Source organism: Rhinatrema bivittatum, chromosome 1 (assembly GCF_901001135.1).
Source record: "Rhinatrema bivittatum chromosome 1, aRhiBiv1.1, whole genome shotgun sequence".
Classification (NCBI taxonomy): domain Eukaryota; kingdom Metazoa; phylum Chordata; class Amphibia; order Gymnophiona; family Rhinatrematidae; genus Rhinatrema; species Rhinatrema bivittatum.
In genome coordinates, this window is record NC_042615.1 from 815,477,103 (window position 1) to 815,490,897 (window position 13,795).

The 13,795-nt window shown below is 43.1% G+C and overlaps 1 protein-coding gene across 1 annotated transcript in view; it reads right to left on the bottom strand.

Moving 5' to 3' along the window:
• Positions 1–919: 919 nt before the first annotated feature.
• Positions 920–13,795, bottom strand: part of LOC115082406 (eotaxin-like) — a 29,898-nt gene continuing 17,022 nt past the window's right edge. The window contains exons 2-4 of the mRNA XM_029586628.1: positions 11,534–11,654; positions 6,838–7,026; positions 920–1,113 (exon numbers count right to left, since the gene is read on the bottom strand). Coding sequence (XP_029442488.1) covers positions 1,104–1,113; positions 6,838–7,026; positions 11,534–11,654 — 320 coding nt within the window. The 3' untranslated portion in view covers positions 920–1,103. The remainder of the gene's footprint in view (positions 1,114–6,837; positions 7,027–11,533; positions 11,655–13,795) is intronic.

A 13,795-nucleotide genomic window follows, 5' to 3' on the forward strand; every position in this document is an offset into this window, starting at 1 on the left:
GCCGGGCCGTGCCAGCGTGCACAGGAAGCAAGCATAGCTTCCTGGGTGTACACTGACGCACTTATTTTGAAAAATGAAAATAGGCCAATCAGTATTTCCCCCCCCCCCCCCCCCCCCGAATAGCTGCCATGAGTGCATGGAAAAGTATCTGAGTAATCAAGCAAAGTGCATACTTTTCCCCACACAACTCCCGGAATAATTTTCAAAAGTCAATTTCCCGCGGTGTGTGCACACAAGTCCTTTTGAAAATCACATCCAAAGAGCTTTCCTGCTCGTATGGGAGCTGCCGGGTTGGAAAGAATGACATCATACAACGAGAACAAAGGGCTAGAGGGTATTAGGGCAGGCTCGCAGGCTGATGTAGTAAAGGTGCTCTCGGTTGCTTGTACGCACGCTTTTGTGCGCAAAACTTTATTCCCAATTTAAGAAGGAGAACAGGGGATTTATGCAGACACCCGAGGTTTTTTTTAACGAGTAGAGAGGGCTGATGGCTAGGTTCCAGAAGCGCTGGGACATTAGCATCCCAGTGCCAGAATAACGCAAGTGTTAGGCCGTTTATCATGTGGCAAACAGCGTTTACAGTGTGGTAAATGGCCTAATGTGACTTTGGGAACGAGGCGCTGAGTTTGAACCTGTGGCAATGAAGGCTGAAGTGGCTCGCCCCGGGTCACAAGAAGCAGCAGCAGCAGCAGCAGGATTTGAATCCTGGCTTCTCCGGTTCGTAACCTGTTGCTTTAACCACTAGGCTTCTCCTCATCTGAGAGGCACCAAGTCCAGTCTAGGGAAATGTGTTGCCAGTGAGTGTGAGACCAGGAGAGATTTCCCGTTCTTCAGGGGAACATTAAAGCAAGGAGGAAAAAACCCAAAACCTGAGGAATGTTGAAGCAAGTTCCAGAGAACGCTTGGGGCTGGAGGGCTGTTGTAGAAGAGATGAGAAGAATGCCTATTTCCAACCCAAAATAGGTGACCATCCCACCAAAGGCAGGATGGTCAACTACTCTGGAGGAAGAACCACAGCAGCAGAGAATCGGCAACACGTCATTGACGCCGTCCATAATCCACAGCGCGTCTTCTCCAAGAAAGCTAAGAGGAGGGAAGCTGGATCACGTTCTCCTGGGGAGGGAAAGGACGTTGCAGAGTTAGTCTGATGTCGTGAATGAACACAGCGACATGAAACATCGGCGCACATCTTGCCCTCTCCCTAGATCTCCCCCACTGCAGGGTGCCCATGTCAGAGAAAGGCAACTGCTACATTCTTGTCAGTGTTTGAAAGGTTTGATTTAAGGAGTAAGAGGGAGGGTCTTAGTTTCCTGTTGAAGGATCTTCTTGGAGGGAAAAGGTGGAAAAACCCCCCATAGTCATATTTATTTTTTTTGCCAAATAAACGTTTGCTTTCCTTCTGTGAACTGTCTTTTCTTAAGTTAGGCCGTAAGGTACAGAGGCTGATTAGAAGACCTGTAACAAATGACACGCAGAAGCTGACACTTAACTGCAATCTGCTTCACCCAGTAACCTGTAGCGAACTGCACTGAACGTTGTACCTTGCTGTTGCCCCTATTTTATGTTGCTGCTGTATGACGGGGCAGAAAATAAGGGCAACAGCAGGGTACAACGTTCAATGCTATTCGCTACAGGTTACTGGGTGAAGCATATTGCAGTTAAGTGTCAGCTTCTGCGTGTCATTTGTTACAGTCTTCTAAACAGCCTCTGTACCTTACGGCCTAACTTAAGAAAAATAAATCTTACATTTTCTTTACTCACATGATAAAAACTGAGATAATCCTGAGATAATCCTATTGTAGTAAACAATCCTGAGATAATCCTATTGCAGTAAACAAATGGGACTTTAAAAAAAGTGCACTGATCCATAAATGTGCACGGAAAACATAGGATACATGTGCATTTTGCGCACACCAATAGTGTCTTCTGCACATCAACAAATAAAATTGTATGCAAAGCATCTTCCCTGCAAATAAAGCATGCTTCATTTGTGTACTAGTTTGTGTTTTACGCACATAAAATTGAAAGTACAGGACCCCTGTACCATGAACGTTGAGTTTGGTCCCGTAGAGTAACAATAGCCCAAGTAACTTTACTCCAGCTCTGATCTGGAGTTAAATTTCCAGCATTAGGAAACCATGCGTCAAGCCTATGCACCTCTCTGTATCAGGGAGTAATAGCCAATGCCTTCGTTAACATGGGATTTAGACGGAGAACTAATTAGCGTGCAGTTTTACACCGGTTTGTGTACACATTTTTTTTTTTGCACATGCTGCTTGCAGAGTAAAATCTGTGCACAAAAAATGTATGCCCAGGTAAAAAGTGTACACACAGCCTGGCGTACATTATTTATTTTATTTATTTATTTATTTATTGAAGGCTTTTATATACCGACTTTCTTGATACAAATCAAATCAACTCGGTTTACATCGAACTAAGCAGTAAATATAGATAACCAATCAACAAGAGACAATTTAAGAAGCATAAAGTTACATTATAACAAGGATGCCTTAACTAGGAGTAGGAAATAAAGAGGGAGAACGAAGATAAATACTATATATAAGTGAGGGAAGGCAAGAAGCCGACCTCTTAATAGCTGGAGAACATGATTTGGTGAATTGTTTATTTACATGAATGAGTGAGGAACAGTTCTAAATCAGGCTGTGGAGCTTGAAGTGGGGAAGGCTCGGCAGAACAGCCATGTCTTTAATTTCTTTTTAAAGTTAGTAGACAGGTTTCTTGTCTGAGTTCCGGGGGCATGGTGTTCCAGATAGAAGGGGCTGCAGTGGAGAATGACCGATCTCTGATGTTTGAGTGGTACACTGCTTTGATTGGAGGTACATATAAGGATCCCTTATAGGCATCCCTTAAGGGTCTGGCCATCGAGTGAAATTTGAGAGGGTGAAGTAGATCAAGAGGGGTCTGATGGTGGATATTTTTATGGATGATAGTGAGGGATTTATGAAGAATCCTGAAGCTTACTGGGAGCCAGTGAAGATCTTTTAGAATGGGGGAGATATGCTCTCTCCGATTGGTATTCGTCAAGATTCTCGTCGCTGCATTTTGGAGCAACTGGAGAGGTTTTATAGTAGAGGCAGGTAGACCTAGCAAAATGGAATTGCAATAGTCGATCTGGGAGAACAGAATGGCTTGGAGGACGGATCTGAAATCGTAATGGAATAGGAGGGGTTTGAGTTTTTTGAGTACTTGTAGCTTGTAGAAGCACTCTTTTGTGATGTGATTTATGAAAAGCTTTAGGTTCAAGTGACTGTCAATTAAGACTCCAAGTTCTCTGGCGTGGGATATTTGTATATTAGATTGCGGTTGGTGAAGGAAGAAATTGCCTTCTGGAGTGATTAGTAAAAGTTCTGTCTTGGAAGTGTTGAGCACCAGATTGAGGTTTGAAAGGTGATGGTTGATCATATGTAGGTGGGAGTTCCATAACCTGATTGTAGAGTCTATCGAGTTGGATATAGGAAGTAAAATTTGAACATCGTCTGCGTATATATAGAATTTAAGATTGAGATTTGCGAGTAGGTGACAGAGAGGGAGTATGTAAATATTAAACAGGGTGGGTGATAAGGAGGAGCCCTGGGGGACCCCGAATGGTGCATTTGTGAGAGAGGATTCCTTGTTTTTGATTTTTATCTTATAGCCTCTATTGCTGAGAAAGGAATCGAACCAACTTAGAGCTGAACCTGCAATTCCTATGTCTGCTAGGCGCTTTAGAAGAATTTTATGATTTACAGTATCGAAGGCTGCGGAGATGTCGAGGAGAGCTAAGAGGAAAGACTGTCCTTTATCAAAGCCAATGTGAATTTGATCGAGGAGTGAGGTGAGGAGGGTTTCAGTATTGTGTTCTTTACGGAACCCATATTGTGAAGGATGTAGAATGTTGTGGTCTTCCAGGTAATTTGAAAGTTGCTTATTAACAATTTTCTCCATGATCTTAGCTACGAACGGGAGATTTGAAATCGGGCGGTAATTGTTGAGGTCCTCTGGGTCCAGGTTTGATTTTTTGAGTATGGGTTTGAGGGTAGCCAATTTGAGAGCGTCCGGGAATGTTCCTTGTGAGAGAGAACAATTGATGATATCAGCTAGATATTTGGAGATGTATTCTGGTATGAGAATCAGAAATTTGGAAGGAATTTGGTCCAGAGGGTGGGTTGACGGTTTCATTCATTTTATCAGGGTTTCTACCTCTATAGTGTGGGTAGGCTCAAAGGTTTCCAATCTTATGTCTGTGTTCGGTAGATGAATAGTGTCCGGAAGTAGTGTATTAGGACTGGTAGGTAATCTGGCAAGGGTGTTGGAGATTTTGTTTTGAAAGAATAAGGCCAGATCATTAGCCTTCGATTGGGCTGTATCGTCTGGGATTGTAGGGGGAGCAGTTTTTGTAAGCTCTGATACGTACAAGAAAAGGGCCTTCGCATCGTACATCATATCGTGGATGCGGTGGGCATAGAAGTCTCTTTTTGTTCTAAGTGTTGCCGTTCTGTACTGGTGGAGAGCAGTTTTGTATATGGTTAGTGAAAGTGGATTGGGATTCTTCCTCCATTCTTTTTCTTTCCGTCTTAGTTTTTGCTTCTGGGTGCGGAGTTCATTAGAGAACCATGGCTGTTTGTTTTTTTGAGAAGGATTTATATCTTTTTTTGACAGAGGGCATAAATTGTTGGCTATCATTTCAGTAATTATTTTGCCAGGATAAAATAGCTGAGTTAGGATTGGATAGATCCAGGTTAGAAAGTTCTTTGAACATTATTACATCGGGGGCCTCATTAGGGCTGCTAATTAAGCATTGTGGAGACAGCGGCTACCCACTCACTTGTTAAGATCCCGCTGTTGTTAGCGAGCCGTTAATTAATCCAGCCCACTACTTGTCATGACGTGAAACTGTATCAGTGCCAGGAAAATCAGGATATGTCAGCTGGACTTTGATGTCTTGGACTGGGCAAACCAGAATATTTTGAGGGCAGTTTTTCCGAATGGTTCAACAACCTTTTTTTTTTTTTTTTTTTTTAAAGAAAATCCACAGTTGCAGCAGATGTTTGTCCACGATTTCCAGTAATAGAGGGATCCCCCTCACAGTGATGCAAATGACCACCGTAAACAAGCACTAATGCGAATAATGTCTTTAGTGCACAATGGGTTTAATCACCGGTCCCAGATCAATTTTCCCAGACTTTTGAGTGACGCAGTTAAAAAGCGTGCAATAAGAAAGAAGACTTCTTATCTCTTGAAACCAAATCATCGTCAAATAAAGACGCGGTCTCATCAGGCACCAAGGACACGAGACGCGTGATACATGATGCTCACCTGCATAATATTTCATTTAACTGTGTGGTCAGCTGTATTGTGAGGGGATCCCTTTATTAGTGATTTCACAGTTCCGCTCCATAATCTGTTTTATTGGGTATTGGCCACGACTACTGACCTGCTCAGGCCTTTTGGATTTATGTAAAGTAAATGTGCATAAGACAGACACAAAGTGGGGAAACAAATACTCTGTTTGCTATGATTCTTTTTGAAATACATTTTGCCCATTCAGAAGTTGCAAACTAACAATTGTGACTCCCAAAATTGTGAAAAAAATTAACCATTATAATAATTTAATAGCCACAGGCCACCTACAACCAACCACCACTTCTATCAAGGACACTGTCATAAGTGCCATGTATTATTACTGTAATTACTCTGGGAATAAATAACAGCACACCTCTATCATCATCAGAACACATCACATAATTATTATAGTGAAAACTCAAAACAGCCTACCACAGTATAGCACCATTGCCATCACCTAAACCACCATAATATCACAATGCAACAATTATCACCTCAGCATACATCACCAAGCCACAATTACCACTATCATCAATATCATGCATCCACAATCTAACACTACTGTCATCACTACCAAAAAAAATACCAGTCTCCCCTAGCTTACATCATCAACATAAGCCTTTAGACACAATGGGGCCGATGCCAGTGTGCTCAGCCGAACACACTGTTTGACCCATGGTTGGACATGGGTTGTTAACCCGTGGCTGTGCATAGGTTAGAAAAACGGACACTCATAAAATTGAGCGTCTCTTTTCCTAACCTGCTGACAGCCACCTCTCCTGGGCTCCCGCTGCCGAGGAAGCGCTAGGGGCGCACATTTGTCCCTCGCGCCTCCTTGGTAACGCGACCCCTCATTTAAATATTCAATCTCGGGCCCAGGAGAGGTGCTGGGCGTGCATTAGGAAAGCGGACGCTCAACACTGAGCGCCCATTTTTCACGCTGATTTTTTAATTTTTTTACATCGGCCCGAATGATTGGCAGCACTACTGCTGAAGTAAATCAGCGCTATCATCAGCACACCATCGCCATTACCCTTACTACCACCATCGACTACAATGCACCAGCTCCATCCTCTCCACTTCCTCACAGCACATAGTAACACAGTAACGACAGCAGAAAAGAACCAAATGGTCCATCTAGTCTGCCCAGCTAGTTTCTTATGGTAGTGACTGCTGCTTCGTGCTAAGGGTAGTAATATTTACAGTCATAACCAAGCAACTGTCAAGCCCCTAACAGAATTATTGCTAGCAACATTTTTATGGGGTGAACAGCCTTCTTGATAATTCAGATGTTTGGACGCGCTTTGCTTTTGGATTTTTTTCCCTAATGTCTGTGTATCAGTACCCCGGACCGTAAAAGTCGATAAGGGTACCGATATGCAGTTATTAACGTCACCATTCTACCTTGCCATGTAGCAACACCGCCCTCATCCCCGTGAGCTCGGTGCCTTTCCCCTGTCATTGCCGCCGTCACCCCTCTACCACAGCCCATACCTTGAGCTCCCTCCTTCTCTTGTTGCTGGAATTCCCTTTGATGTTTTGGATTTTTTTTGCTTCTTCTTCCTATCCTTTCCTTTTCTCATATTCGGATTTATCTTCATTTTGTCCAGTTGCTTCATTCGATTTTTGACCCACTTGGCATCAGAAGGAGCGCACAGTCTTCGGTTTGTCTTTGTGATGAAGCTAAAACAAGTAAGAGAAGATGTGGTACAATTACTTCCTGCTCTTCCGTAGTATTTATTGCTATAAATATCAGATACACGTCTGGACTCACATGTCATGAGCATGAGCAAGCAACTCCACTCCTTGAATCTGGAAAACTAGTCAAACTTTTACAAAAGGAAGGGGGATCTAAGGCAAATTTATTCTATTCCTCCCATTGACAATTACTATGACCATGGGCAAGTTAATTTACCTGACATAATTGTTGGATCTCAGAGAGAAAAGGCAGGGTTTCTGAAGTCCCTTGCTTCAGATTTAAAGAAAAGCTTATTTTAAAAACACTTATTTAGGTTAATTTACAGAAGAAAGCAAAGTGTGCTGTTGAGTCATTCATTGACAATATGCCTAGACTTAGTTTGGGGTGATACCAAGTACCAGGAGAAAGTCTGTATTCTCTGTGTGCGGTTACGGTGTATATCATCAGTTTAAGACTATCACTAAAGCTGACACATTGTCAATGGCTGCAAGAAAGATACAGAGATTGTCTGTTTCTTGTGGCATGTTTGTGCACTGCAATGACAAAGAGTCAGCCTCCTGCTTTCTCTGTGTAAAAAAAAGTAATTGTGCTAGCTAGTCTACTAATTTTTGTGCGTGTGATTCTTTCATTAAGTTTGAGGTATTTTCTTAGTGTACCTAGTCACTCAGCAAACATCATTAAATCACTCATTGTGCTCTGTTTACAACAAAATTGACTGACTGGTCTGCTGTCTGTGTGTGTTGTAACACTAAAACCCCCTAACTATTGATTTGTTTTAATAAATTCTAACATGTCACTCTTATCAAGAGGCAAACATGGCAGTGGGAGAGACAGAGAGAAGGCTCTTCCTCAAGAGACATCTGGGGCAAGCACAAGCAGCAAAGGAATTGCATTTGTTTAAAACAAAAGTTAAAAATTTAACGAATAAGAATAATTTGTTACTCTTGGGGGGTCCTGAACCAAACTGGGGCCCCACGAATGAAACAAGCCTTATTAATTTGTTTTAAACTAATGCATCAGACTTGGACCTAAGCCAGAAGCTCGGGGCCTCGCCTAGGGCATAGGCTGAGGCCCAAAGCAGGAGCCATGGCCTATGCTCGTGTGTCTCGCCTGCGCCTCGACCTAGGCCCGAAGCTGAGGTATTGCCTAGGACCTAGACTGAATCCCAAAGCAGGGGCCGTAGGCTAGGCCCGAGCATGACGCTGGGGCCTTGGCAGAGGCACGGGTTGATGCCAGGGCCTTGGCCGAGACCCCCAAAATTAAAAAAGGAAAAAACTTGCCTGATCCGTCAGGTATCCGATAAAGGTCGGGTCCTGACACTGAGGCCTCGGTCTAGGCCAGGGCCTGGACCCAGGCCCAATGCCGCGACTCGTCCCAAAGGCCTCTAGTTGAATTTTTATTTTATTTATTTGTGTTTTTCTATACCGGCCTTCACGGCAGTTCGTATCATGTCGGTTTACATAAAACAAGGGGTGAGCAATACATTATAACGTACATAGCTAAAACGTAAGAGTATACATTACAAAAGTATAACAAGTGCGTAGAAGAAAAAGTTACAATAAAACAGGGGTTATTCTAACTGGGATTAGAGTTAGAGGAGAGATAAAAAGTTTAACAAGAAGTAAAACATTGTAGTGATTGGTTGGTATTGTCTGTTTCAGTTTAATAGAAGATGCTCAGTGTTGCTGCATTTGATGGAAGTGAATCATTAAGGGTCCGGAAATGCTTTCATGAACAGCCATGTTTTAAGTCTCTTCCTGAAGGTTGGAAGACATGGTTCCTGTCGTAATTCTAAGGGGATTGAGTTCCATAGTGGGGGACCTGCTGTGGAGAAGGCCCGATCTCTCAATGTTATATGTTGGGTGGTATTGTTGTGAGGTACTTGTAGATATTCTCTATATGCTTCTCTGATGGGTCTGTTGGAGGAATGTTTTTTGAGAGCTATTTGTAGATGGAGTGGAGCCAGTCCATGGATATTTTTGTAGATTGTGGTGAGGGACTTATGAATTATTCTGTAGTGGATTGGTAACCAGTGAAGGTCTTTGAGGACTGGTGTAATGTGATCTCTTCTCCTTTTGTTTGTTAGAATTCTTGCTGCCGTGTTCTGTATCATTTGGAGAGGTTTAGTGTGGGATGATGGGAGGCCTAGAAGGATAGAGTTGCAGTAATCAATTTTCGCAAATATTATTGCTTGGAGCACTGTTCTATAATCATGGAAGTGAAATAGGGGTTTTATTCTTTTTAATACGTGCAGTTTGTGGAAGCAGTCTTTGGTTGTTTGGTTGATAAACGATTTCAAATTTAGCCGGTTGTCTATAGAAACTCCTAAATCTCTTACTTTTGAGATTTGCAAGTTGGCTGGCGGGTTTGTAGTGATTTTGCAATTATCTGGAGAGAATTGTGGCATCAGATCTGGGTCTGGGCTGAGGCCCTGGCATCGAGACCCGGCATCTGGGTCAGCTCGCAGCATTGGGCCTGGGCTCGGGACTCGGCCTCTGGGTCAGGTTGTGGCATTGGGCCTGGGTCTAGGCCGAAGACTTGGCATCGGGACCCAGCCTCCGGCTTAAGTTGCTGCATCGGCCCTGGGTTTGGGCTCCTACCTAGGTGGAGGCCCAGGCATCAGGACCCGGCCTCTGGGTCAGCTTGCAGCTTCAGGCCTGGGCTTGGGCCAAATTCCTGGAGCCAGGACCCGGCCTTTGGGTCGGGTTGCGACTTTGGGCCTGGCCTTGAGTAGGCCGAGGCTGTGGCGACCTACTCTGGCCTCAGCCTACACAAGTGTGAGGCTTTGGTCTAGTCCTTGCCGGTGGATCCCCACTGGACTAGTCAAGTGGGTGCTTGGGTGGGGGAACCTGTCCCCGGCATTTTTCTGGAAGGGTGGGAGGGAGTCTTTACTTTCGTTTTTTTGGCCTTTTTTAAAATTGCTTGGATGAAAAAAAATCTACAATCCAGGAACTGGAATTTGTGGGGGAAAAAACGTCCCAAAAACAAACCGAATAACGAAAACAAATTTTTTTTTCCCCTGCACATCCCTACAAATAGCAGTGATGATGATGAAAGGCATAGTATGAGGAACAGGAGTTCTCCTACCACGATCAGAACACCTTTTTAATGAGGGAAAATCCATCTAGAGATGCAAGGTTAGTTGGGAAGATGCAACAGCAGCCACTTGCGCTCACTTCCACTGTTGATACGGTGCAGGAACAGAGGAAGGCAAACTCAGTGGAGGGTTGCAGCAGCAGTGGGAGAGGTCTAGGAATGGAAACGGCACTCCCTGTTCTGACCAATGTCTGCAGGAGATCTTTGCAAACCTTACTGATCCAGATGAATCATGTGAGGAATTTGAAAAATTAGAGGAGGGAGATATTGAAAGTCTAGTAGCTGAGGTGGGTTTAGAGAGCCTAGTTACTAGCGCGATATACAGTGTGCAGCTACAAGCAGTAAGTGATAGGGATGTTCGCTCATTTAACATGAATAAGTAATCCACTCTGAATCAGGAAGATTTCATTTTGAATTTGGGAAAATGAATACAAATGGCTAGTTCATCCAGGAAAATGTTTGTTTGCATTCATTTTTGTTTCCTATTAAAGTCTATGGGACAAGCAAAACTATAAGCGTTTATTTTAACTCAAGGCAGGTAGCACAGTGCTTTGCAACTAGTAATGTCACACTTAACCCTAGATTGACGTGAACTGGGGGCAGCAGGAACTAGATAGAAAACAGGACCAATCAAGGTGAATCTTTTTTTTAAATCAGCCTATCCTAGCTGGCATCTGCATGGATTGTCAGTGACTTTCTCTTTTTTTTCAAGCTCAAAATGAAAGGAAGTTTGAGCCCAGCACCATTTTATCTCACTTGTCTCTGGCTTGCAGGACAGGTTAGGTGCTAGTGTAGATTTCTGAGAGCTGAAGAAAAATTGAGAAAAGGCAAAAGATTGACAAGACTTTGACTAGGAGGAGAAGTAAAGAGTGAGTACAGGCACACAGTCTGCTATTGTGTGTATCCATTTTGTAGTAACTGTGGCACAAATTACAAAAGGAAAACTCAGTTAAGCACCGAGGAGTAGTGGGTGCAAGTCAGTGTATTACTACATGGACTGAGATTTTTAAACTACAGCAGTGCACTGCAGTGTGTCTGTACTGACTAGGGAAACAGCAAAGCTTGAATGTGTGCGTCTCTAAATCACAGGTTGGAGTGAGAAAGATTCTAATCTTGGTGTATGCGGTGGTGTGCTGTTTTCCCACAAACTGTGTCTTCATCTGTGGGAAAAAAACACCACGGTAGTACCACTACTACCAGATACAGGAACAGGGTGCGAGAGTAGTGAAAAGAGCAGTATACGCACTATCAATTCACCACAGTACTTGTAAAAACAAACAAACCCCTTTTCCTAGGCAGTGGGCACTGTGTGGTATTGCAACAGGAAGGAAAGAAACTAGGTGGGTCTTACTTGTCATCTGCCGTCCTAGTTCAATTTTCCTTTCAGGCACTTACACAACTGCTTTAGAATGGCAGCTCCCTTCCGGCCTCTGGATTTCATATGCCTGCAGTCTGCCGATGGGGATGTTCTCATCGCGGATGCTCATGCAGCAGTCTATGGGCCTGCTGTCGCTGCCTGTGAGAAATGTAGAGGGAGGAGAAGAAATCCCTGAGCAGTGGCAAGCTTCTTCAGTACTAATATGAGCTTTGAAATAAGGGAATGGCTAGGAAGAAAAATCTGCCCTAGTCACCATGTGCTCAGACTCAGCATGGCCCCGTGAGAATTTCGTCACCATGTTGTGGTAACAAGTAACTACATTTTGCAAAAAAAATAAAATAAAATGACCAGAAAGACATTGTGAGGGCAATTTTCAGACTGTCCACACAGCTGAAATACCTCTGGGAATTGTTTTTACCCGTGGACTTTGCACACATTTTCAAAGTAAAAGTACACACATATCCATACCTTTTTTAAATACAAAACATCATCAACGTATGTACAGATGAGGAGTTCACCCGCCCAGCAGAATTCGATCCGGATAGGTATCAAATCATCCCCTCCCTACAGAGATCTAAATTAGTGTTGCGTTCATGGCTGCTCTACTCACTCACTCCACCCTCTCTACCTCTGTGGTGACTCCCTCTGGGTCTGATGGATGGTTTGCTGCTGGGTCAGCCAATATTCTCTTAGTTGTTGGTAGACATCTTGCTCTCCACAACCACAGCAAACATAATTCCAAGGTAAAGGTTAGCCCCACCCCCCAGGATCTCCAAAGCCATTCTTCCCAGACTCCTCATTACAATCCATGGCGGAAATTTAAAAGGCCCCATATTTTATTAAGAATGATATAAGAGAAAGATAAGAGTACTCTCTCTGAACAGAAATGATATAAATAGTAAACTTCCCATACCAGAATAGCACCAACTTCCAGCACTCAAACAGTAACCACCTTACCTAAGAAAAGGTAACACTGAAAATATTACTCCAGGCCTTAAAACTCCATTACTTCTGTTAGGAAAATGGAACAAGCCAGGCTGTTATAGAGCCCTACCCAGAAACTACATACCAGCAGAATACCTCACCTCAGTCACATATGCAGACCCTCACCTAACAAAGAATAAAGACCATAAAGCATAACTAGAAACATTCAGAAAAAAAATGAACTGGAAACCTCAATAAGTCAGAGACTCAGAATACAGTACAACAAAGGAAAAAGAGAAACATCACCAGTCCTCATAAAACAAATTAAGAAATATAACAAAATATTCAAAACAGCTGATGAATGGAATATCCAATGAAACCCACCTCTCAAGGGAGACAGAGGTAAAAGAGCATGCTACCATTTAAGTGAACTGCAGCAGAGAAAAAAATAGGACAATACAGCTATGTAACATGAGCCACCAGCCCAGGAAACCCAGAGTGAGACTGAATAGGTTGCCAGACCCCTTCCTATGAAGGTGCTTAAATGACCATTGAATAGTCAGAGACTCAGGTAGGGAATTTGAATGTCACAATCCCCTGGACTACTGTTGATAACTTGTAGTGAAATATCACTTTAAATCAAAGGATAGAAAAATCCTGAATTACAGAACTATGAATGGAAAAGTCCTACATCGGAGAATTCTGAATGAGAGAGGGATTTATGAGAGAAATACTGAAAAAACAGTCCTAGGAAGCAAACAGATTTTCACCCTGACAAGGGTGTTATGGTTTGGAGGTGTTTGGTGGATTCTTAGGTGCTGCAGTGATGGCTTCTCTCACGGGGAGGGCACTCCATGGGGAACTGCAGTACCAGGCTAGACTCAGATACACAAACACAGAGATAGTTTTTATTGTATTTATTTATTTATTTATTTTTGGTTTTTATATACCGGAAGTTCCTGTATACAATACATATCACTCCGGTTCACATTTAACAGAAAGAACTATCGCCGGGGAGGCGGTTTACATGGAACATATCGAATATAATGAATGGATAATAGTCAAAAAATCTATTATGAAACAACTATTATGAAACAACAATTGTACAGCTTGTAGAGTTCACCAGAGGTGGCAGTAGTGAGCAGATTCCTGTGGCAATAGTCTTGGGTCCTCGACTGAGGAGACCTATCCCACAATGGTGGTATAGGTAGCTCTGATGCAGGTTCTCAATGAGGAGCTGTAGGTAAGACAGACTGGTAGATGTTAGTTTACTCATACTCTTGTAGTTGTAATGGTGGAGTTCCCAGCAGGTAGAAGTAATGGTAGCAGGCACCAAGGTAGACAGCTCAGGTCCT